Here is a 26,567-nt window from a genome sequence, read left to right as displayed (position 1 = left end):
CTACGGAGGCTCATGGGATTTCTTGGTTTCCCTCATCAAACTCATCAAATACACAATCCAACAACTCCAAAACGCTCTGGTGGACAAGTTGTGAGCTGCACATTCACCACGCTATGAAATAATAACGGAAAACTGAGTTTGATGAGGGAAACCAAGAAATCCCATTAGCCTCCGTAGCGTAGCTCTGAGCAGCTCGCAGCTCTGCTCCTGCTAAAAAAAGGATTTGCTTTCAAAGGAAACTTATATAAATGTAACTTTACAAACTACATCTATCCCAGGCTGTGTAGTTTTGTGGTCTGATGCGTTCAGGAGATGGTGATGACCGGGGCCACTGGACGCCCTAAAATACCTCAGTGGCTTTTTACTTTGCGCTCTGCAGCCTACACACACTGCAGTTCCCTTTATTTTTAGATTTCAATTTTCAGCCGTGGTAAAAGGTAAAGTGGAGAGCCATAGACTGTTAGATTAAGTAGTGTCTGTTTGGGAGCAGCGATTTGTCACTGGGGGCAAATTCAATCCAGTTTTATTGTGTTGGAGCTGCAATATCAAACCCAATACAGTAATAAAACAGTCTGAGGGGTTCAGTGTCTCGTCGCCAACGGAGGGAGTTTTAATTCTGTCTCATGAATACAAATACTATATAGATTTATAGATATATATATTACAATGCTGTGTAAAAAAGTTTTGCCTGTAAAATGAATTATTGGTTGACAAACAGGTGTTACAGGTGATTTCAGACAGATACTCAACTCTGAAATGCATGAAAACTGGATTTGGTTTGATGTGACAGAATATGTGTCATTATTCATAACAGTGTGTGTGTTACTGAGATAAGAGACCAACAAAAACAAACTTAACTCCTCAAATCAGGATTTTTCTGAACAACACTACAAATTTCCCAGAATGCATCTGATACACAAGCAAGATGGCCGCACAAGCAACCAAAGAGTCACATAAATGTTGGTGTTTTCAGCATAATACAGATTTTTAAATGATTTGTGTTTTGTCATATTACGACCCCTTTCCTCATCAAGGCTCAGTACTATGCTGCGCCCGCTAACATTACTGTACATCTTTGTTGCTGATTTACATGAGACACCTGCATTTTTACATATTTTCATGTCTGATGTAGCAGATGATGGACAAAACAACAAAACAGCAGCGAATGAGTTCAAATTTATCAATGCATTTTGATCGTAGTACAGTTTAGCGTGTTTTTTTTACAATTTTTTTTTCAATACTGTAAAATTACAGAGATTAACCTGAAAAGTATCTGATTTCTAATGTTTTTTGACATAATATGGATTTGATTTTATAGTATAAGGGGCATTTATCACCTATAATTAATGTATTTTAATTAATTTTGACTGTAAAAAGCTACTCTGTATTTTTACATTTATTGTACGTAGTTCTGCGATAGTTATTTACTGTAACTTTACGGTATCCGTTTGGAAACGTTTTTTTTTCTTCTTTTTTACAGTGTAGTGGTGTCTCATTCATGGTCCAACCCCACCGTGCCACTCTGTTGTTGCAAACAGGTTAAAAGGGAGTTAGGGGTATGAATAAAAAATAAGATTGGGCCTAAACCTAATGGAAGCCATTAGTACCACTACCAATACATTACTGTAAAAACAGTTATTTACCACTATAAGGCTGCACCTACAGCTTCATTCATCTATTTTTTTTTTGCCATTTAGAGGCAGTAAAACCAGCTGTAAACATGTTACACCTCCATTAAAGACACAGAGGAACAAAGGCTTTTATCTGGTCCCACCTGATGAATGCAAATGCAGATGTTCACTTCTCTTGTTGCTCTGTTTTGGTCTCAACCGGCCCCTGACACAAGCTGCTTTATGCTGCACTGTGTTCACCAGCTGGTCGTTGGTGAGCAGTGTTTTTTTTTATCAGAGCTGTTTCTGCTTGTTTGGTGCTGCTGCTGCTACATCGATGTGATGAAGTGAAAGTGTGAATGAAAGCATTAAAGCATTAAAAATACAGTCACCTGATCCACTCTTAATATAAAAATGCCATTAAATGAAGCTGTAAGTGTCTTAAAAAAGAAGTGCTCATTATGCTGCAGAACGGCTGTGTGATATTATTGTGGGATAATTATTATTACTGATGCATTAGCGTGTGAGCACAATTTTAATGTTGTAGCTGGTGCAGATGGAGCTGCTGCTGTTTTTTTTTGTTTTAAACCATACAGTATTATGTTGAGTACAGCACTTCAGTTCCTTTTCCACCCCTGGAAAAACTGAAGTGCACAGCCGAAAATATTATCTCACAGAATCAGTGCGAGGTTACGTAAAAAAAAAAACACACACGTGTCCAGAGGGGAAGAGGATTTCTGTTTGAAGTCTTGTTTCAAAGTTTATTCCTGTAGTAATGTAACTATAAGTTCATGCGTCGCCCAGCTGCATGTCTTTGTGTGTGTGTGCAAAACTGTGCACTCTCAACAAAAACGTGACAATGATTTCCTTTTTAACACGCGGTCCCTGAAGGTCACACATTCATATTCAGTGTATGTTTGACTATAACACATCTGTCGTGTGCGTTTGTCAGTACGAAACTGTTGTTTTCCTTAAAAGAAAAACTGCCAGATGACTGAAGGCAGCATCTTCAGAAAGGAGGACAGGCTTATTTGTCATGTGACGCACAATCACACACACACATACACACACACACATACACACACACACACACACACACACACACACACACACACTGCACTATACACCAACACGCAGCAATGGAAGTCCAAAGCCCCTAATTTGCTTATAAATTCCTATTAACTCAAGTACGCCCTCAAAAAAAGAACACATCGCACACTTGTGTCGTCACATGAGTGCACCCTCACACACACTCAGGCACTTACTTTCTCACTCACACACACACACACTCACACATACACACACGCTTATGTAAAAACATAATCACAGTGAATTGTTCCAGCACTTTGACTGATGATTTTCAAACACTGCATGTGCTTGTGTGAGCCTGTTCATAGTATATATATACAGTATGTGTGTATGTGTGTGTGTGTGTGTGTGTGTGTGTGTGTGTGTGTGTGTGTGTGTGTGTGTGTGTGTGTGTGTGTGCAGCAGTAGTATTGATTTTCCAGTAAAACACATGCCAAAACTGCTGCAGGATGACGCACCATGTGACCGCGCGTCAACCAATGAGTGAGCTGAGTGGATGTGATGGGCCCTGAGCGCCTGATGTGCGTTTGCCCTTTCTGTGTCCCCTGTGGTGTGTGTATTAGCGTGTGTATTAGTGTGTGTGTGTGTGTGTGTGTGTGTTTCATAAGACACATATGGTGCGAGTACAAAGTGCCATTTCATTACTGACAGTGGAATCACAGACATTAATCTGATTGAGCGTAGAAGTCCTCATTATCCTCGACCTGACTCGCATCACTCACCCAGCAGTGGCGACCATGACGACGACGATGACGCTGGTGAAACTTTTAACCGCAGTAAAGAAGAATAAAAAATCTGCACTACTAATTAAGTCTCTTCCTTCCTGTTGTGTAACATTAAAACCACACACACGCGCACACATATAAACTCAAAGCCAAGAGTTCTTCAACATCTTCGACATGATCCGACAGCGAGAAGACATCACAGAGCTCAGCGACTCTTCAAATCCTACAACAAATACTAAAATATAAAATACAAACTTCAAGATGCAGTTCAGTTCTGCACAGTTTTTCATCTAAAAGTCCCTTAAAGTGAAGCCCTGGATCCGTAATGCCTCGTTCTGCTGAAGCTAACGACCTCTGATCTTCACAGTGAATTTCATGCAGCCATCTTGAACCAGCTGCTGCAACATTTCCCTCTGACAAAAAAAAAAAAACCCCAAAAATCTAATCTGGGTTTGCTGAGTGCATGGGCGGCTTAACAGCTTCCTAACACCTAAACTAGGTCTTGAACAGCATGTCTGATTATGCACAGCTATGAATATTTTATGTAGATTTTTTCCCTTTCTTTTCTTTCTTTCTTTTCTTTTCTTTCTTTCTCTGGGCTGGTAAATAGACATCGGAGCGTGTGGGAAGGTCAGAACCGTGCGAGTTGACTTTGATTTACCCAGGGGGAATAATTACCTTCCTCATCGAAAGCAATTGTGCCGTTTACACAGCGATGCAACTTCGGTTCACCAGACAGACATAATGAGGAAAATAAGCCGCCATGTGGAAACGGATATTACATTTAATTGCTGCTGATTCCAGGACTTTGACTTCACTTCAACCACGAGCGAAGAAGAACTTGAAATGCACGCAGAGAAATGTAATCGTATTGTTTAAACAACCCTGTTGTCATGAAAAGCACAACACCATTTATGATTTATTATTAGTCTTCAGGGTCTGCGCCGTCCAAACAATTTGCAGTCTGAATTATCCCGGGTTGAAAAGGGCATTTATAGCTTTAGCTGCTATTTACCTGCACTGGGTGAGTGAGGGTGGGTGGATGGAGGGGTAAAATCCTGGCTGGGGTCAAACTCAGGATAAGCCGTTCATTTTTTATCTTCAAAGTCCCATCAGAGATGAACAAACAGAATATATCAAATGTCACTATGGAAACGGAGGAGGCGTAGGCTATACCGCAACAAACATGAGCTTATCTAGTGAGAAAAGGTAATTTTAGGGCTGATATCCCCGTACTGCAGCCGTAATACCACCGTATTCAGAAGTATTAAAAAAATAAAAAACATTAAAACAATGTGACTATACACAAACACACAAATTAAAAAGGGATAATTCTGGTTTATTACAACTTGGGTCTTATTTCTGACAGACGTAAACATCGCTTAGTCTCCTGGGAATTACATTCGTGTTGGATTAGAAGTGAGTGAACGATCCAATGGAAATGTACAGTGTGACTGCAGGAAGTGGAGGAGGTGGTGGTGGTGGTGGTGAGGACGTGTGAGGTGTGAAGGTCAGATCAGCTACCACACAGGTGACAGCAGTTCATGCACAAGCTCCTAGTGAATCCTGCACTGACTGATGTTAGTGGAGTGGCATTTTGGGAAACAGTTTAATTTACAGGCAGCTAATCATGTAATAATGTCAAGAAATAGCCAAGAAATAACGGGTAATTGTGTCATAATGTCTAGAAATAACGGTCAATTTCATAGTAATGTCGAGAAATATAGCCAAGAAATAACGATTGATTGCGTAGAAACAGCCCAGAAATATCGGTCAATTCAATTGCAAGAAGACTTGGTAAAGAAAGATTCTGGCCTTTCCCAAAAAATTCAAAGCATGAAAAGCATGTGTGAAAAACACGACATTACTATGAAATTGGCCGTTATTTCTTGGCTACTTCTTGACATTATCACGTAATTAGTGGCCTGTAAATTAAAGGGTGACCACATTTTGCTTTTTGGGATAAAAGCCGACGAGAGGTCAATCCATTGAGTGGTGGATAACGTTATATATCATATCAACAGATTAGGGGAGGCTCTGATCTTGCAAGGTTGGTTTTCAGCCTCGGTGGACGACAGAGAGCCTCCACTCTCTCCCTGTAACAAGTTATTGAACCATCACAATTCCTCCGAAGTGGTTTAATAAAGGTAAAAAAAAAATTGCATCATTTCTCTTTGTTTACTTGTGCATCCAGCACAACAGTAGCTTTATCTTATAGTGTGACTGTTGTGACTGACTACACTCACTCATGAGGTGAACATCTGGCTGCTATTCGCTCCACTGTGACAATAGCTGTACCTTTGTAATTTGGTGCTGGTGAACTATTACAGTATATATAGTGTCAAGTTTTAAGATGTTAAAATACACTCTAGAGCTTTAAGGACCTGGAGAGGTCTGTTATAATTATGAGCAAATCCTATTACATCACAAACCAGTGACCTATTACTAAACTAAGGTTAATGTTTATTACTGTTTTAATGTCACTTCTCTTTTAAATGTAGTAATTGTCAGTCAAGTCAGATTAGCAAAACCCTTCATCTGGAGGTTGAAACTTACAGTAAGTGCACACAAACATGTCAGTAATGTAAAGAAAACCTGCACACTACTTCATTATGGCGAGGAAATGATTATTTTAACCACTGGCGAAGGTTTTTAAGTGTCAGGATAAAGAAGATAAAGGTTTTTTTGTTGTGTTTTTTTCAGTCTTTCAACTGCATTGTTATTGTTCTGGTGAGATCAGTCTGCAGTCTGACAGCTACTGACCAGTAAATCAGTCTGTCATCAACACTTGCATCAGAGAACTTGCGAGTAATTTGTTCCAAAACTACAAATATAAAGATCCGAGCTATCTTTCTGGAGAAACACAAACAGAATGACACTCACACACACATGGAGGTGTGAGTGAGTGATGGGGTGCAGGAGGGAGGTGAGCAGCAGCTGCAGTGATACATGGTGAGTTGAAGGAGAGGAGGCCAAGCAGCTATAAATCCTCCTCTTCTCCCAGTCGACCCTTAAGAAGCAGGGCCTGATTAAATTTTCATTCTGTCTCTCGCTTTCTTTTCCTCCGCTCGACTCTCTCCGTTCTTTTCTCTTTCAGATGCTCCAAGTAGCAATAAATCCCTGCTGCCTGTCTGTCTGTCTGTCTGTGGGCCTGTTTGAAGGCTGAAACAACCTCCTGTGGATACGAGGGAACTCATCTAGCTGAGAAAAAAAAAGAAAAAAGAAAACGCTTCCACTGTACAAGTTTCATCAGAACAAATTGATTCTTCTCAGTCGTCACAGAGCTGGATTGCATTTTTTCTGCGTCCTGGAAGAGGTTCAATTTCAATTTGAACAGAGGAACAACTGAGGACCGAGCTCAGGTGGATGACACAAAGATGCCCTGATGAATACAGGATGATGGCGGAGCGAGCCACACACACGCAAGAGTCAGTGTGATGTGCACAAAAGAGGACGAGAGCAGTGGATAGCGCGTTTTATTTATTTATTTCACCTCATTCCAGTGACAGAGGGGGAAAAATAAATAAATCTTCTTGTTCACAGGTGCTGAGGCCGAGGGCGAGGGCGCAGAGGAATCGCTGGAGGAGACTCAAGTCAGGTTTTTATGGGCAGAGAGCTTCAACCAAGGACGAGCTACGGTGGCCCTGAGAGCCCAAAACACGGACGGACAAGGACGCAAACATGCTAAAAATCCATCCATACACCTTAAATCTTATATCTTTATTCTATATAGTTGTTAAAGCGTCTCAACTTTTTTGCGATCCAATTATTGTTTGCACTGTGGGGTTGGAGAGAAAACAACATTTCGATCATCTGTATGTCCTGCACGTATCACAGTTGGGACGAATATAGCTGATTTTGACCATGACAATTTGACAACACATGCACTGCAGAAAAAAAAGGGGGAAAAAAATCAGTGTGGAAAGTCTGCACGCTGTAAACAAACTCCAAACATTACAAATCGAGAAGTCGTGCCAGAGCAAAGATGTAAATAAAATCTACTCGTCACATTTCTGTCAACCTTTTGCAATGTGTTTATCATACATTGCATGTTGATATGGCGATGGCGATGAAAATAAGATTAACCGGTCAGCTCCAAACACAATTTCATGCAAATAAACAAACACACAACAAATCGAGTGTAGAAGTGTGCATCATCATGCATAAATTTATTTTTTGCTTTAATTCTCATACGGGGGCAGGGCTTCAGACTGACCCTAAATGGACACATTTTGCCCCTAAATTTTGAGACAGTGCAAGTAAAATTCTACTTGGTGCATGTGCAACTACTTACTTTGCCATTTCTTGTTAAAACTGGTGAAACGTGAAAAGGTCGACTGAAAGAATCTGGAATCTGTCATTGCAGTTGTCAGACCAATGTATGTGAGGAACATTTGCCAAGAATGTTTTCATTAATCAAGAAGCTGGTGCATATTCTCATTTGTCCAGGTCATAGTATTTCAAATATTATATATTATATTATATATATTATATATAATATATTTAATCTCCTTTGAAATTAATCAAGAACGAAAGTCGGAGGTTTGAAGACGATCAGATACCGTCGTAGTTCCGACCATAAACGATGCCAACTAGCGATCCGGCGGCGTTATTCCCATAACCCGCCGGGCAGCGTCCGGTAAACCAGGAAACCAGGAAATGCTGGGCGAGTCGACCACTAAATAATAATATCAAAATAACTATAAAGACAAAACGATATATTTATTGAAAATGGACGCATTAACAAGTGGTAACGTAGATTCATCCACATTAATATGAGACTCTTTTATAACCAAAAGCAAACTCCTCTGGGTCTCTTTAATATTTGCTTTGAGAGTGTGCGCCCCCTAAATTTTCTGCTTGCACTCCCAAAATTTTATGTTATTGGCCACTGTGCTGATAAAAAAAGTTAGTCTGGAGCCCTAAAAGAGAGTTGATGAAATGGCACCACAGGATATTACCTACAGTATGACTGAAATCACTGGTTTTTCTTTCTCTGAACAGACAGAGCAGAGATGGTGATGAGCGAACTGAGCCAGTGATGACAGAGCTGTTAACAAATGACTGATATATTCAGCTTCTGTCACTCCATCTCTTCCTGTTTGCTGTTTTTTTTTTCTCTCTCTCACGCTGTCAGTCTTCTCCACATGTGATACTTCCTGTCTGTTCTCCTCTTGTTTAACCAATTTAGGAAATAAAACTTCTTCGCTCCTCTCTGACGACGACGACGACCGTCTCCATCAGCACTTTCAGTCGTCACGGGGATGGGGGGCGTTCGTTCGTTCAACAACGCACATCGACCCCCAAACCGCTCTGGAGGTAAATTTCCAATTTCCAGGGGTTTTGACACTTCATCCTCTCAGCTGTCATTACCAGGGACAGCGCGTGCTCTCCATCACTCGCTGCTGAACTGTACGGCACACGGGGTTCGCCACCTCCTGGTTGAAAAATCATTCGATGATGGGGTGACGTCAAACAAAACCCTTTTTCCATCAATTCAATCATGCAGCTTGACAGAACTAAAAGCACAAACCTCCGCAAGCACCAAACAATTCTCTCAACTAGCTGTTATGAAATTGATTTTCTGACGGGGAAAAAAAATCACTAATAGGATCTAGGACCAAATTTCCATTAGAGCTATGAAATAATAACTGATCAAAACCTTCAATCGCTCCCAGTTTCTTGGGAAGTTGTTCATGTTTTGTTCTGAAGATGCAGCCGACAGACTCAGAGTGTAGGAAACAAGATTAAGTTATGTTTGTAGTTTTGTCCCTCTGCTTATCAGAGATCTACTATTAACATTTTGCATGCACAAGATGACTGCATATCAAAAGAGGAACATAATAGAACATAATATATTTAACTCAGTGTAAATCATGGTAACAGTGATCAATAAAGTACACAGATTATCAATAACACACAAGTTAAAGGTAAATATACTTCATTAGAATAAAAAAAAGGGGGATGTTGCCTGTGTTTCATGTTTCATGGCATGTGTGCTCACAGATTAAACCTGTTTTCTTTGTTTTCTTGATCAGCTTTAAAGGGATAGTTCAACATTTTGGCAAATTGGCCCATTGCCATAATCACTATAGTCATAGCAGTAGGTTCGTTACCTTTAATTGTCGGTGCAAGCTATTTTTAGAACGGCGGAGCAGAGCCGTGAGATTTCTTGGTTTCCCTCATCAAACTCATAATACACAATCCAACAACTCCAAAACGCTCTGGTGGACAAGTTGTGACCTGCACATTGACCACGCTATGAGATAATAACACGTTACGAGACAGACTTGTTTTAGAGGTAAATATATGCAAAACTGCTGATGTGCGTTCCCGTCGGTGGCAGTTTTTCAGCAAGCAGTCTCTGCATTTACCTCGAAGACAACACGATCTTGTATCATTCGGTTATTATCTCATAGCGTGGTGAATGTGCAGGTCACAACTTGTCCACCAGAGTGTTTTGGAGTTGTTTGTGTATTTGATGAGGTTGATGAGGGAAACCAAGAAATCCCATTAGCCTCCGTAGCGTAGCTCTGAGCATATCTGAACACATCTGTAAATAAACTGCAAACTAGTACAAAGACATCCACTCGGGTGGGTTAGTGAGTAATTAGACTTATTTTCTGTGTGTAATTAGGTTGAATCGTCCCACATGAAATATCAATTTCACTCTTTTCCGTGCACAGGTTCACTGGTCATCATCACACGGGGTAATTATAACGCTGCATCTTTCTTCTATTACAGGACATCTGGAGGTAAGTAAGACAACACATGCTGCACACACACACACACACATACACAGATGTCTGTAGTTTTACTGCAGGAAGCTAAATGCCTGCTGCTAAATACCCTTCTGTGTGTAGGAGTCTCTATAGACAGAGCGAGGATGTACACACGCACACACACACACACACACCCCAGAAACCTCGTTGCATGACAGCAAACAGCCTCTGTACTGTGTGTACCACCGTGAGCACACGTGAATGAGCTTTGAACATGATAAGCGTTCTCATGTCAGGACGGTTTGTACATCAAAGTGATTCTCCGCTGAGACAGCCGAGGAAATAATTAACCTTGCTTAAAAAAAAAAAGAAAAGAAAAAAAAAACACACGCACACACACAAGCAAGGAAACATGCAACCTCTCCGAGCCCCCGCAAGATTAGACAAATACAAAGTGTGGCTAATTAGGATTATAAAATCAATTTATCGCAAAGAGCTGCTTCCTCCTCTCTATATGATTTATAACAGCGGCCTTGCCACGCAAACTGTGATGGAGGAGCCGAGGAGCATATACAGTATTTACCATCTGCATGTGAAACCTCTATCGCTCACACACAAACTCACATCCCATAAATAGACAACAACTAGCAACTCCAGAGAGTGTTTTCACGTCATTATTTGTGTAATGGACGGGGAGCGACTCAGGTGCGTACCGGCTGAAGTCCAGCTTGGTCGCTTTTGGCCTCACAGTCACAACAACAACAACAACAAAAACTGTTTTTTAGGGTAGGGAGAAAAAATCAATTCGCATATGTATCGCAATATTTTTTTTGATGATTTTTAAATCAATTTTTTTTATATATATTGTTCAATGTGCATTTGTTCGCCTTTTTTACATACAGAGAGTCCATGTTTTGAAAAGGAGTTAAGTTCACTTTACAATGGAGTATGTTAAAGGGATAGTTCTGGTAACGTTCTGTTATTATCTCATAACGTGGTGAATGTGCAGGTCACAACTTGTCCACCAGAGCGTTTTGGAGTTGTTGGATTGTGTATTTGATGAGTTTGATGAGGGAAACCAAGAAATCCCATGAGCCTCCGTAGCGTAGCTCTGAGCAGCTCACGGCTCTGCTCCGCCGTTCTAAAAACAGCTTGCACCGACAATTAAAGGTAACGAACCTATTGCTAAAACTATAGGGATCATGGCAATGGGCCAATTTGCCAAAATGTTGAACTATTCCTTTAATTTATAGGCTCCTACAGTATTTGTGTGCAGATAAATGTTAAAATGTAGCAGTTTACCTCAGTCTATATCTCATTTTGTCAGAAAGGTTTCAGAAGCCCTTTTTTCTACTCTTTTATGCAGTCTTTTGAAAAGAGAGTAAACATATACTATTGCTGCTGAATAAATCTTAAAAACTGACTTACATGTGATGTGTATTTTTGGGGGAAATATGGTCTGTAGACAATCATAATCATTCAACTGTTTCACTGGTGTTAAAAATGCAGACTAAAAATCGAGAAAATTGGCAATATCGTAGAATCGCAATTCAAATCGAATCGGCATCCAAAAAAAACGTAGAAGAATCGAATCGGGAGGAAAGCATATCGTCCCAGCCCTACAGTTTTTGTTGTTTTGCCTGAGCCAGAGCAGCAACAGCAGCAGCAGCAGCTCAGACTAAAAGCTTTGTCAATCGAATCACTAATAATTTATCTTTCCAGTACGATGATGAAGCTGCTTCTCTGCCGTTTCTTGCCTGGCAACAGTGAGTCGACGGCGGCGCTGCTCGCTGCTGCTGCCAGCAGAGACGACTTAACATCACATCACACAGCCTCCCCGTGGTGACGAAGAGGAGTCTCTGTGGTACGGATGCATCAAAAAAAAAAAAAAGGACAAAATATTGGAAAGAGAAGATGGTGGTGTTGTTAAAGAAAACACACACACACACAGAGACACATATTACAGCATCATAGATTACGTCTCCTACTCCTCTCATTTAAATCTGTGTCACATTTTAAAGCAAAAAACTTCCAGCAGATTCGCTTCTTTACATGTCACAGTGAGGAGCTCCAGCGGCGCATAAATCAGAGAAGTACAGCGACGCTAAATGAGCCACTGCTGCTTTAATGCTGAGAACATGTGCGGGAATGATGCAGCAGCGCTCAGCCCCTCCACCGCTCCGTCCTGCCTCTGGGACCACATGCAGGATCTTTGGCCTTGGATCAATTCAACTGCCAGAGTCTCAGATGTACTGCTACACACACACAAACACACACACACTCTGGATCACCTGAGCTCTACAGACACAGGACAAACACACACACACATATAACAGAGCAGAGCAAAGAGGAGCGACAATGTGATGATGCAAAAAAAAGAAAGAAAGAGAAGAGACAGCTGATGTCTGAGCACGAGCAGCTGCTGTAAATTAAAGCTCCAACACGAGAGCCTTTATCCTTGAGGCGGTAACAGATTGATAGTCCTATATTCCTCCTTCCCTTGTTGTCAGGTGTTCTGCTGCTACGGTGGCCCTGAGAGCTCAAAGAAAAACACACGCGCAGATGCACGGACGCACAACAGCAAAGCAAATTTCTTTAAAAAAACATCTTCATCGACTTGTTGACACATGTGCTGCAAAATGCGCACAAACAAAACCTGCTGCAAAGTCACATCGTTGTTTTTGCATGTGTCGTTAAAAAAATCACAACACGTGTCATGCAAATAAACAAATGCTTCCCCAAATATATCTTCATGAATTTGACAACGCACAACGAAAGTGTTCCCTGGAAGCACTGAAAAGTGACAAACCTGACTGGGACTTGTTGTTCGATGCCCTGTTGTGGAAACACTGATGTGAATGTGTTTTAGGACTGAATCTGTAGTGTATTTGTTAATTTACATTTATTTACAGAGGCTCATACCTCTTGGCAGGATAGTTCATATAGTTCTGTAGCGTATTTTCTTGTTTTTAATATTATGTTTAATCAAATGCCCAACAGGAGAAGATGTGAGAGTTTGTGACGGATTATAAAAATGACAGAAAGTCTGTATTTTATCCAATAATCTCTCATGAAAGGACTAAAACCCAACACATTATTAGACCAACTCCAGTCTGAAAGTCCTACCTGGTCTGCAGCACTCACCTAATCACCTAAAAGCCCATTTTGTTCTGTAAATCTTTAAAAAAAAAAACAGGTGAGTGACTTCCTGCTACTCCTGGTGTTATAGAGCTGTGCACAAAAGCCAGAAAAGGCCTATATAACAACAAAAGCAACAATAAAAAGATTCACACACACCTCTTTCCTTTATAAATCACAGTCAACATGTTTTCGTTGGCCAGCATCCGCCCCAGAAAACACTAACACAACATCTAAACAATGAGCAGTCGATGCAAATCCCTCGTGAATATTGATATTGTTCCTGTGGAGAATAATGGAGGGAGCTGCAGCAGCTGATATAACCAATAGATTCACTCACAGTGGCCACACAGACACCAAAGCATCTCTATGAACATGTAAAACATAAAACAATTTGACTACTACACAATGAATATCTAAATACAACGATAACACAAAAAAACACCATATCCAGTTAATCCGTCTTTCCCTTTCACAGCTGGTGGGTGCAGGTGGTGGAGATAAGAAGAAGAGTGAGGCAGACCCGTGGTCACTGATGGGATTTGATCTGTTGTTTTAAATAGAAAATATAGTGAATTAATCTTGAGTCGATGTGGTTGAATAAAGATGGATGAAGCCACCATGACGTCACCTGCAGGTTTCTGAGGAGGAGCCTTTCTGAAGCTCATAGGGGCTTGTTAGGCCGTCGCCATCTTGCCACCGTCTGACGCAGACAAAAGTCCTGGCTAATCCAAAAATGACATCAATTATACCAAACTTTAAAATCAAACCAAGTGACTCCATAAAAAATTAACCTCTGTACAGTTGTCCTGAAGGAGGAAACAAGCCGTAGAAACCAAAACAAGGCTGTAAACAAGTGTATTGTTGCTTTAAACTCAGGTGTTTTTACCTGGAAGTCAATGGGGATTGACTCACTTTTGGAGCCAGACTCTAGTGGCCATTTGAGGAACTGCAGTTTTTAGCAATTTGCTATTTTCCACCACAAACTAAATTGTCCACTTCCTCTACACAGTTACACCTCTGTTTAGGTCATTTTCCCATTATAACCAACTCACTTTTTTCAGTTCTGGTCAATTCTGGTCACTGTTGTCGGTCTGTTTTAAAAAAAAATAGCGGGTTTGATTCTTGTGTCGGACGTCACATTCGCAAATCTCTTCCAGTGACGACACTCTGGCCAATGAGCGGCCGGGCAGTCGGGTTGACGTCATATTCTAGTATAGGCTCGGCTCGCTTGGATCCTCGGCTGAGGCGTTACCAAACAAAGTACTAGGTATTATCCGTAGCAAAAAAAAAAAAACAAGTCAAGTCGAACCAAGTAGCGCCAGTGGAAAAGGCCGATTATGTGCTGAAAATCTTAAAGTTAGAATCTCTCCCATCAGTACAGGAGTTCAAATTCCTCGTCTCAAACCTGGTTTCACTGGATTGTAATTGTTTTACATGTAGCTGATCAAGATTGCTTGACTGTGTTTGACTTTTCTTACTTGTTTCCCAATATTTTCTTATGTAAACCTTTGTTCTTCTGGCTGTAATTGTTGTCTGTATTGTTGGTCTCTCGACACCATTGTAAATGGTCTTTGAGAATAAATAAAGGTTATAATGCTCTAGTTATTAGCCTAATATTTATTGCAGCAAGACTGTTTTAACATGCTGACTCAAAATGAACTAGTGTGTGTTCATTGCAACGAACCAATCAGATGTTAAATGTGACTAATTAAAGCAGAAGTGAGTGATCCGGTCGTTTTCGCTAATGCTGCGTTCCAGGCAGGCTTTTGAAATCGTAAATTACAGCTTCAAGTCACAACTTACGACTTTGTAGCGTTCCAGGCAACCCACTCGTGTTTTTCCGACCTGTTTTACCGGTGAAAGTCACTATAACGGCCACTCGTAACTTCCGACCGGTGAACTCGTACCAGATCGAACTGGTACCACTTCACGGTCGGAAAAATACGAGTTTCCTTGAACGCACCATAACAGTCCTCGTCGCTACGTCACCACATTCACGGCGTTCCTTGGCTGCACACACAGCCCTGCATGCCGTTCTCTCTCCTCATTGGATAAAAACTGTAGGATACGATAAATGTTTTCTCTTCGACTCAGAGCAGAGCAGAGGGACTGACAGACCCGTGTTTCAGTCCAAACACTCTATGTAAGTGATTGCTGTCGGATGATATAACTATTTAAGACTTATATTAACACAAATATATCACTCACTTCTGCTTTAAAGATGAAGAAAAACCTCTTATTCACTATTATTAATATTATTACCTAGAGTGTTGTATCAGAGGGAAGAAAAACATCGCTCAGCTTCGTCCAGTCCGGCCACAGCACTGAGCTTTATTTTCCACCGTTTGGTGACATATCCATCTTTTTCAGTGACACAGTTTGACACCAGATAAATTGAGCAGAAATGAACTGCGGCTCTGGGAACCCTTTTCTGATTGGATCTTGGAAACGTTATTTACTCGGGCGCCGGAGAGCACGCCGCGGCAGATCATGAGCTGCCACTCATTCATTTTGTCAAGCCTCTAAACCGACGCCGGCGCAGACGCAATCTTGTGTGTGTGTGTGTTTGTGTGTGTGTGTGTGTGCGAGCCAGGAGGATCCTCACGAAAGCCGAAGTAACTGACATCAAATAGAGCAGGTTGTAGCGGCAGCAAGTGCTCTCATCTGTCAGCCGTCATCAGCGGGTATCACAGGGATCACGTCTGACAGCCTCCATGCATTAAACACAAGCACCGAGCCCGAGCGCACTGTGAACAATTATGAGTCAAATCTACTAAAAAACTGACATAGGTATTCAGGAGAGTACACAACAAACTCATTCTCCTTTCACGTCAGATAAAGCTCTGCAAGGATAAATATTTATAGTTTTTTTTTTATCCTTATGATAATTCACTGCCAACCAACCAGATTTGGTGTGTGTCACTGTTGCACAGCTTTATGTTTCCAAAATCAGCTTTAACATCAACATCAAGTCAAAGAGGCTGATGTGAAATACGTGTGATTTCATCAAACGCTACCTCAGTGCCAGACTTTACTTACAGTGGCATCATGCAAAAGTTTGGGCACCCTTGTTTACATGAACAGTTCAACAAGTGGAAGATGAAATGATCTACAAAAAGCATAAAGTGAAACATGAAACACTCTTTTGCAATATTTTTAAGCAATATCAGTGTATATTTTTTTGTTTTCTACAGTTTTAGAGTGAAAATGGGAAACAAAGCAGCAGCCTGCACAAGAATGGGAAACCCAGGAGACTTGAGCTCTCAGATAACTTTGACCAAGGTATCAGACAAGATATTTACTATTTACACACTATGGTAGTTTCCAAAGGGGGGGCTACTAGCTACTAACTATGCAGGGGGGGCAGACCTTTGCCCTTTTATACTAAATGTAAAAGATCAAAACATATAGTTTAAAATGTAAAGGGAACGTGTCATCTGTAACTTTATGCCTTTTGGAGATAATTTCATCTTCCACTTGCTTAAAGGAGACATATTCTGCCTCTTTTCCACAAATTAAAATACTTCCCAGGTGTCTTAAAGACATGTCTGTGACATGCTTTGGTCAAAACACCCCAAGGATCAACCATCACAGCTCTGTTAATCCTCTCAAAACAGCCCTGTTCAGAACGGCTGGTTTCAGTGCCTGTCCCTTTAAATGCAAATGAACCACTGCTCATCAGGCCCCGCCCCTTCTACCGGTCCACAGGTAGGGGTGGTGTTATGCAAATTCGAAAACTAATGACATCATTGTCAGACAACCGAGGGAACAGCTTGTAAAACCACATGGATTTCAACCTAGGGAGCCTGAAAATTACAGATTTTTTGTGTCAATTCTCACATTTTGGAGGCCAGAAGGCAAGACAAACATCTACATCTATGTTAAAGAACCTTAAAAATGTGATATTTCCATAATATGTCCACTTTAACTGTTCACATTTACAGAAAGTTTGACCAGGGAGCCCAAACTTTTGCATTTTAATGTGATCTGCCGTGATCACATTAAAATTAATGCGTCTTCCACTCTTCCTTGTACAGGCAGGTAACACAACAGCTATAATGTTGTTAAGAGTGCTTTTATTCAGACTAGATGGATCACAGGACACTTCTTCTGGCTACACGCACTAAACTTTTTAATCAGACCGTGTAGAGCGCCGCCGACTCTCTCCTTCTCTCTCGCTCCGGCTTTGACGCTCGGCCAACTCCACCTCTCTCTCGGAGAGGAGCCAAGCTATACTACTGTACCTAATCAGCTCAATCGATCACTTTAATTGATGACAGCAGATAAATGATGACCAGCAGAAGTTTTATCAATGACTTTCTGGCTGTCTCGCCCAGGTCGTTAGCCTCCGAAGGGGCGGGTTTGACCGATTCCTCCCGTTTAAAGCCAAGAAAACAAGTGAATAAGGAGGTGAATCATTGTTCTGTTGTTCAAACATCAAGGAAATCATAGAGGACTACATCATGTTTTGGGTTTTGACTCATCACAGTCATTTTTTAAAAACTTCATAACCCAAACTACTACTACACAAATGGTCCTGGACAGCTTCTGCCTATTAGAGAGCTGATTGGTCACTATATACTCATTATTCACCAGAGATCGATTCGTCTTCGGCGCTCTATCTCAGTGGACGCCAGCGGCTGCAGGCGCTTCACTGAGCGGAGAAGAATTTATTTTCCAATTCTGAACTTTGCCGCTCTCAAAACTCTGTCTTCTGGAGAAAAAAAATGAAATGAAATTGAGGTTCTTGCAAAAAAAAAATGATTACATGTCCATACAAGTTGAAATATGTACAGATTGTAGAGTTCGTAGAGAATGTTCCTATAACCAATTTAACTTATTGAATAGTTGCTTAAACATTTGTTATCATATTGATTGAAGCTTTTGATGGGTGTTTCCTATAAAGAATGTAGTGTATTGGCTTTATTCATGACATATGTATTGCTTTTTTTCCTTATTTTTCCAGAGATGACGGGCTGCTGGAGGAGATAATATCACAATGTATTTGATCTTTTTCTCTCTTTTATTCCTAGACTGCCCCAAGTTTTTTATTGTGGTCTTGAATATACTGTTGTTGGATCAATACTCTAAGTGTTGAGTGTCTAGTTCTTCTCTCCGCTCTTTATTTTCACTATGTAATTGGAAATCTGAGTACAAAGGGTAGGCAGTGGCACAATAAGCTATTGCTTATGCATTACTGACCAATCTATGCATTTTGTCAATCTCTTCTGTTTTTAATCGACCGAATTAATAAACTAAACTAAACCAAGCTTTCCAGTGTTGTGATGATTTCACTTCCTCTAATTATTGTAAACACATGCAATCAACCAATTGCATTGGTGTACTGAAGTATTAAAAAGGAAGCCACACAACAATTGAAAAATGTCGGCCCTGGTGAAGGTCGATAGATAGACCGAAAACATTGATGTGAGTGCGGGAGTAAGTCGCGATTTTGCAGCAAAATATGTACAGAACGAGTTCTTCCACTTACGCCAGATACGGACATAGACGAAGCCTTCTGTCCGTACTCTGCTCGTATCCTGGACGCTTACAGGTGACACACACATAAGCATAGCAGGTGCACCAAAACACAACGAAGAGGAAAACTTTGAGCAAAGACTGTGTGAATTGGTGAGAAAGGACACGTAGGAGTGGGAACAGTTGTAACGTGCACATCTAAGCATAAATCCACCTTATAATGACTTTGGATTAAATGAGGTACCCATCCTTGGCCGGTGCAGTAGAGAGCAGTTTCTAGAAAAGGTTAAAGGGTCAATTTACTTATTTACTTGGATGTCGACAGTAAAAATCCAGGTGAGAAATACTCAATATCCCGAATGCTGTGTAGTGTAGTGTTGCTCTCTTTAACAACTACCTTATTAGACTATTTAGATATAAACAGCTATAAAGGCCGCTGTTATATGGACTCATCAGGGAAGAAGTTATGAAGACAAAAAAACAATCTCCCATTTTGCCACTTGCTCAGGTTCATTTTGAACGAATTAGAAACCGGCTGCACTGCAGTCCCCAAAGGGTCACGTAAACAAATGATGTGTAACTCTATGAACACGACTGCCGTACATACACTGCAGTGAATGTCTCAACAACAAGAACCAGATGTTGTTTAGCCACTGGAAGTGAGAGGTTTGAAGCTGAGCACACACACCAAACAGACAGATTTCCTTCCGAGTGTGTGTTTTGTTTTGTTTTTTTATATATACTGTATATATATCCACTGGTGAGTCATCTGTGACAGTGATTATTAGTAGCCAACTAGACTCTAACCCACTGGCACCAACTTACTCAGATGTTATTTCAACCCCGACTGACAAAGAAACAGACGCACGCTGTGAGAAAAGTACCGGATAGATAGATAGATACTAGATAGATAGATGGATGCTCATCTGTTGCCATGGTAACGCGGACCCCAATAGATCTCTATCTCCGCTATACTGACCGAGAGTTGAAGATCTCTGTAGACCTGTTAAAGAAAACACCTACACACGCACACACACACAGATATATATATATATATACACACACACAAGCAGCTAAGCATCAGCCTTTTGAGTTATAAATGGAGACGGTAAAATACAAAAATACAATGGGAAGGTTTTCTCTGCGGAAACAGTTGAATGCTTGAGTAACCAGGTGAGAGAGAGAGAGAGAGAGAGAGAGAGAGAGAGAGAGAGAGAGAGAGAGAGGGAACGTCAAATCTCCTGAAGCCACGCCAAAGAAACGTTTGCTTTTAAGTGGCACAGCAGGAGGATACATCAAAAAAAGGATATGTTGAGAGTGAGTGGAACAGTTTACTCAGATATAACTGGAGAGGATTGGCAGATAAACTCTCTCTCTCTTTTTTTCTTATTCTTCTTCGCCCCCAAAATGCTTTGTCAATCGTCTCCGTTATCCTGGATCTCTTCCGCTTTTGATTCTTAAAAATCTTTACGCTTAACAAAATCTTCATCCAATTCATTTGTGCTGCCGCTGCCGCTGCTGCTGCTGCTGCTGAGCATAATATATAGAAGCTCCGTCTTCTTCTTTATTCCCATCAAGTGACACCCGGAGGACGGATTGCATGTGTTAAGAAGTGGAGCCGGTATTTCATTATTTTCCAATTTGAAAGTTAATAAGAGAGGTTGGCGAGGTAATACTGAGAGAGAGGGAGAGAGGGAGAGAGGGGGAGAGTGAGAGTCGACTTCAGGCTGCCTCACTCTGAGCGAGCACATAGGCCGGTGAATCACTTAATTAACTATTGAAATATAAAACAGCAACACGCCAGCAGAACAGCTGCTCCGCCATTCAGCAACTTCAACAGAAACGGGGCCATTTGTCCCGGTTTTGTCCTCAGATGTAAATGAGAAAGATGATTTTTAAAAAGGCTTTGTTAAGAGATGTTCATCAAGAAGACGTGGTGGCATTACAGTGGTTGCTGGTCATTTTAAACTGAGGAATAATAGGCTATAAGACAAAAATAAAATAAAAATCAATATTCAGAAAACATGAGCAGGACCTTGTCTCCTTCCACAGCTGTCCCCGAGACTCACTGCTCCTTGAAAGAGACAGGACATTTGACATTTAAGGTTTTTTTCCCTCCCAAAATGTCATCCTTAGTGCTGTGAGCACCAACATTGAAATTCCATTCACACCCTGTATATGTATATGAGTCTGAGAGGCGATTATCAACCCACTGACATCTATATAAATATACAGTACAACTATTAAGAGTTACAACAATATAGCTACACCTGCTGCATGGATGGTTGGTTACTGACCACAGGAGTTAAACGGTCAAAAAGCAACACAAAACAAACATGTTTCTCCACTTCACAGCCATGCAGCTGCAGCTCTGAACAGCTCTGGACCTGCTTGGATTCCTAATGAATGAATGGCTGATGCATTTTGTGCACATGTGATTTAGTATTTACTTCTTGTTGTTATTGTTATTTTTCTCTGCTTTGTAAGGTGACCTTGAGTGCCTTGAAAGGCGCCCCCAAATAAAATGTATTATTATTATTATTATTATTAACTGATACTTGTGTATGTACATGTCAGCTGTATTTATATAACATTATCTACTTGTTGTAGCCTAAAGAATTTGATATAAAGGTCAAATTATGTGTATCTGACCCAGAATTAAATGCAAAATGAGGAAAATCTAATATGGAGGATGGCTGGAAAGCATTTTTTTTTGTCATTATAAAAGGAAAAAGGAGCTGAAATCAAAACGCTGTGGCAGGAAATGTGAACATCTTTGCTGCTAGTCTTCCGTTTTCCTGGGATGGCTGTGAGGACACACACACACACTGACTGTGGTGTGATCATTAATTATTTACCCGTACTGACTAGAAAACGTCCCCTATGGATCTTGTTCGAGGTTGGCGACCTCGGGGCTCAGTTCTGTGTGAATGAATAAAAAGTTTCCTCCTTAATGTGAAGAGGCGCAGCGCTGCGGTCCATGCACCGTGCGCTCCGGTTTGGAGGACGTGACATCGGTTATAGGGCCTCTGTATGAGTGTGTGTGTGTGTGTGTATGTGTGCTATACCGCAACCACATGAAACAAACCTTTTATACAACAAGCCAACTGTCGGACTGATTAATTAAACCAATAAAAAATCACAGGCGATGAGAACAATAACAAATCCCTCGGAGATGACCAGCAGCGCCAGGCGCATCAAAACCGACCGTCGCCGTTTACAACACAAGCTGCTGTTGTTAATGGCAATCACTTCTATCAATGAAAGTCTAAAGAAATCTTCCACACATTCATTTCCGGCTGATAAAGATCTGTATTAATAATAACAAGTGAAATCAAAGGCAGCTTGAGACTGGTGTGTGAGTCCGAGCATTGAGCGCCTGCATGTTAGGCTATTTATGGTCTGTATATAATAGGAATAAAGGGCCACTCTTATAGCTACAGGTTGGATAATAATCACAACACAGCATCAGGGTCTTACCGTCAGCGGCCGCGGAGCTCTGCAGCATCAGCACCAGCAGCGCGCCGATGGTCACAACCCACCGGGCCATCGTCCCCCTCAGCGCCCGGGTCCTCCTCCAGCTCTTCGGCGTGCACACGGCCGCCGCAGCCATCTCCATCCCCGCGTCCTGCTGGATCCATGATGCCGCCGTCGGGGAGGAATAAGAGCGGGGGTCTTCTTTACCATCTATCCCATCGACCCCGGGGCCACTGGTGCCGCTGCTGGAGAGGAGCGCATGTTTAGGAGCCATTGGTCAACCAATTAATCCTGAATGGAAAACATCTAACGGCGCTGATGTGGTGAAAGGCATCCGATCAACCTGCCCCCGGTGCGGACAAGCGGGGCTCCGCTCTCCATGAGCCTGCTGGAGGCTGAGGTCGATAAGGAAACAAAGAGATCTGGGTTTTTTGTTGTTTTTTTCTTTTCCTCTATGCGTCTCTGTGTGTGTTTCTGTGTGTAAGCGCGCTTCAGTCTGATGTCCCTACTGCGACCGCAGCGCGCTCTCCATCTCCGCTGGCAGCTGCGTCAATGCGCGGCGATCTACACCGGAAACCAACCAGCGCTGCCTTCAAAATAAAAGCGCTCTTCTTCAGCACTGGATCTCAGATAAAGCCCCCTCAGTTGTGGGATCTGACCGGTCTCCTGCGTTACAAAACGAATGCCTTTGAAAGAATATGGGAACCATTTCTTGATTAAATTAATGTAAATATTTCTGCTATAATGACCAGAGCATTTGTAGGCTATAAAAAACTGTATTATTTTTCTTTATTTAGGTCCCATTGTATTTCTCCCCTTGCCATCATATTTAACTGAGCTTGTTTTTGTTTGGTCCCGTCTTGTGTATGTTTGTTTATTGATTAAAAAGAAATTAATAAACACATTAAAAATAATAATATTATTTAATGTTTTTCTCAGAGTTCTATGGAAGCTGAAAGTGCATTTCGCATAATGGTGTTGAATGAGCGACTAACTCATTTTGAACAATAAAGTCAGTTTAATTGGAGAAGCCCGTTCTTAAACCATTTAAAACCAAAACCATTTATAAATTAATAATCTATTTATTCATTTGTGTATTATTCTTATTAGCTAATTACCTTTCTTTACCCAACTATCTTTGACTGTCATCTGCCTCTCCTTTTTTTAACTGTTGCTGTATCGGACGCCTGAATCTCCTAGGTTTCAATCAATTAATTAATATACAGTAGGTCTAACCTAAAAGTCAGTCACACTTCTGGTAGATTAGATCCAATCAGTTCGAAAACATTGAGGACAAGTAGCCTATAACAATAGTAGCCTATCACTCTTGTATTTCATCACTGTGTACTACATACTAATACCTACTATATACTGTAGCTATTTGTTGTTCTGTATTACAGGCTATTTTTGTTACAAGATAAACTGATAACATTCATTTTTAATAGGAAAAGTGACTGACTTCCGGTCTTGTCTTGGTCTATTGTGTCTAACTTCACGCAGCCTCTAGCAGGTACAAACAAGTCTCCGTGTGGTGTGATTATGGTTTACAAAATAAAATGACAGGAACAGGCTGGTCCACACGGTCACAGAGTCTCCCATCAGTGATAAAACCGGAGATGTGAGACCAGGCTGGTCACTTAATTGTGTCTTTCTGCTTGCCTCTTTAGTGTGAATCCCTCTGCATCATTAAAGGACTGTTAAAAAAAAGAAAGAAAAAAAGCAAGGCAGGCTGTGACGCCAGTGCTGCTCTGCTGTAAAGATGTGTTTTTGGCAGATCTGAGTTCAGCAGGAGGCAGGCGGCCCCTGGTGGGAGCTGTGGGCACTGTCACTCTTGCCTGTGCACAGTCAAGCCAGTCACTAAAAACAAAAGATGACAACAACCACGCAAGGGAAATACACTCATCATTAGGCTAGACCCTGTTCCCATTGTGCCCAATTTACTGTTAAAGAAATAATGGAGAAACCATTGTTTTTTGCTGCCGGAACATCCTGTGGGACATTTTAATTTGTAAACACTGTCAGTGTTATGTCATCAAAATGCATTAGCCCAAATTTACACAGAGGGAGGCTTAGGAGGAGTTATTAACTGCTTGCTTTCATAAATTAAAAAAAACACACAAAAAAACCCAAAATAGGTCACCACTTTAGCTATTTCTGCCAAATGCAGACTTAAACAATGCTAACACCTAAAGTATAGGCTACTGTCTTGACATGATTCTTATATTTTCTATGTAGGCTACTTGTACGGTGAGCTAGCTTTACAGTGTAATATTCATAGGCTATAGCATACATCCTCTTTAAAAAATAAAAATAAAAAAAGATTAATTGATTTAATGGGAAAAGAACAATGAAATAAATAGTTATATTTCATAAAAGTGTAGGCTAGTGTGGGGACAAAGGTCCATCTAAACATAGGTAGCTAGAAGTTAGTTTTAATAGCTCTTTGTTTTCATGGATGATCAATAGATTTGAGTGTTTGAAGTCCTTTTTGAAGGCTAAAGAATGGATATCTACCCGTTCATTTACATTAAAAATTATGAGACTTGGTAACTCTAAAAACAAGGTTAATCTTGGACATTGTGAACAAACCAAGGCAAAACCTTCATCCTTATGTCTAAAGTAAGTAAATGCTGTCTCATATGTGCTTTATTTACATGTATGGTTTGTGTATTTTGACAGCAGTGGTAATTGTGGTTAAGTACTGTGCAATCCTCCTTCCTCCCATTCTTTGTGTGTCTTTTACAATGTGTCTGAAATAAATAATGACAAGGTGAAGAGCAGCAGACGGTGGCGGATGGGGGCTTGCGCGCTCTTTCCGTTAGCAACGCAAATCAGAGCTTTTTAACTGGCATTAATTTCGCTACACGTAGCAGTTACATTAATGACGAAACACAAAATGTCTGTGGATGATACGAGTTCATTTCACTCAACTGGTTACTAGCTACTAGGCCAAATCTTAACTTCATAGTCAAAATGTGTAAAGTACGTTTGTCCGTGGAATGAAAATGGCCCAACCCGGAAGTTAGCATCATCACCCTGCTGCTTCACTTGACTAAACTAAACAGCCAATATTACAACACAACACAAAACAAGTTGTGAGATTTAGCGTACTTACCTCTTCTACCCAAACCTTTCTTATTAGAAAGTTAGTTTGGGGGGGGGGGGGTGCAGTCAAAGTGGCCTGTTGGTCATCATGTTTTCATGTCCCAGGGATCACCTCACCAACAACCTCTGTAGTTTCATGTAGCCACATGTTAGCAACTAAATCGCGGCTTGTAAGTCCAAGAGAAATCAAGACGTGTGTGTTAATATAATACATCCATGGTTTACTGGCGTCTTTTAAATGTCAATGTACAATAAAACGTCAAATCGTGAACTCCAGGCGCCAAATATTCAATGGGACGAGGAAACCGGAAGTGTTGAAATGACTTTTTTTTTTTTTAAATCTCGGGTTCGAGGGACTCGTCCTTCCTGCAACATTCTTGTTGCCATAGAAACAAGACAATTAGACAAAGTGCGAATCTGGGTCACTATATTATTATATGTATATGTATGTATTATACAGAGTTTATTTCTCAACTCCAAAATGTTGTGTTTTTAAGATTTACTGGTCACACAATACAATTTAAAGCCCTTATATATTAGTATGTTAATTTTCTAAGTATCAGTCAATTTTTTTTTTGTAATTAGCAAAGTAATTAGTAGCCTCCTAGCCTATCAATAATATTGTTTCAGAACATGCACTTCAGCTGGTAGGAGCAAACTATGTCTGGCAGCTCTGAATTTTTACTCAACATAAGCTTTGTTTTTGCTGTGTTTTTGTATGTTTTTGTCATATGTTATCAACTACTCTTATTTATTTATGTTTTATTTATTTATTTAGAGGACAGTACACATGAACATTTCTGTAAATGTCCACAGGCTAATTTATGCCTACAACTGAAGTCCTCCGGCGTGATGTTAAAAGGACCAGGCCATTAAAATACATAAAACAAGGACAGAAAGGTCAAGACATCCATAAAAAAAACACAACAAATCCTAGAGAACAGGATCCACCAGACAGTGACACTAAATGAAAAACATACTGATGGATGGAAACCTCTGTGGGGAGAGGAGATTGTTCAGCAGGAGTGTCTTTAGTGTTTTTGTGGTTGCTGTGCTGCTCACTCTGTAAAGCAGATCATGTTTTTGTTTTTATGGTTTTTAATGTTTTTGATGACTGTTATCTGCTTGTTCTATAAACTACATTGTAACTGTTTTTTAATGGTGCTATACAAATAAAGTTCATTATTATTATTACTTCTACTTCATAACATCTTGATGGA

General features: G+C 40.7%; 1 protein-coding gene across 1 annotated transcript in view; it reads right to left on the bottom strand.

Moving 5' to 3' along the window:
• The window catches only part of kiaa1549la (KIAA1549-like a), a gene marked incomplete at both ends in the record, with an annotated part of 140,183 nt that extends 117,667 nt beyond the window's left edge, over positions 1-22,516 (bottom strand). Inside the window, one exon of the mRNA XM_083974362.1 lies at positions 22,246-22,516. Within this exon, the coding sequence (XP_083830488.1) occupies positions 22,246-22,516 (271 nt within the window). The remainder of the gene's footprint in view (positions 1-22,245) is intronic.
• Between the last annotated feature and the right edge of the window lie 4,051 nt (positions 22,517-26,567).

Source organism: Trachurus trachurus (assembly GCF_905171665.1).
Source record: "Trachurus trachurus genome assembly, chromosome: 6".
Taxonomy (NCBI): domain Eukaryota; kingdom Metazoa; phylum Chordata; class Actinopteri; order Carangiformes; family Carangidae; genus Trachurus; species Trachurus trachurus.
The sequence above is the reverse complement of the archived record's forward strand: the minus strand, read 5'-3'. Positions and strand labels throughout refer to the sequence as shown.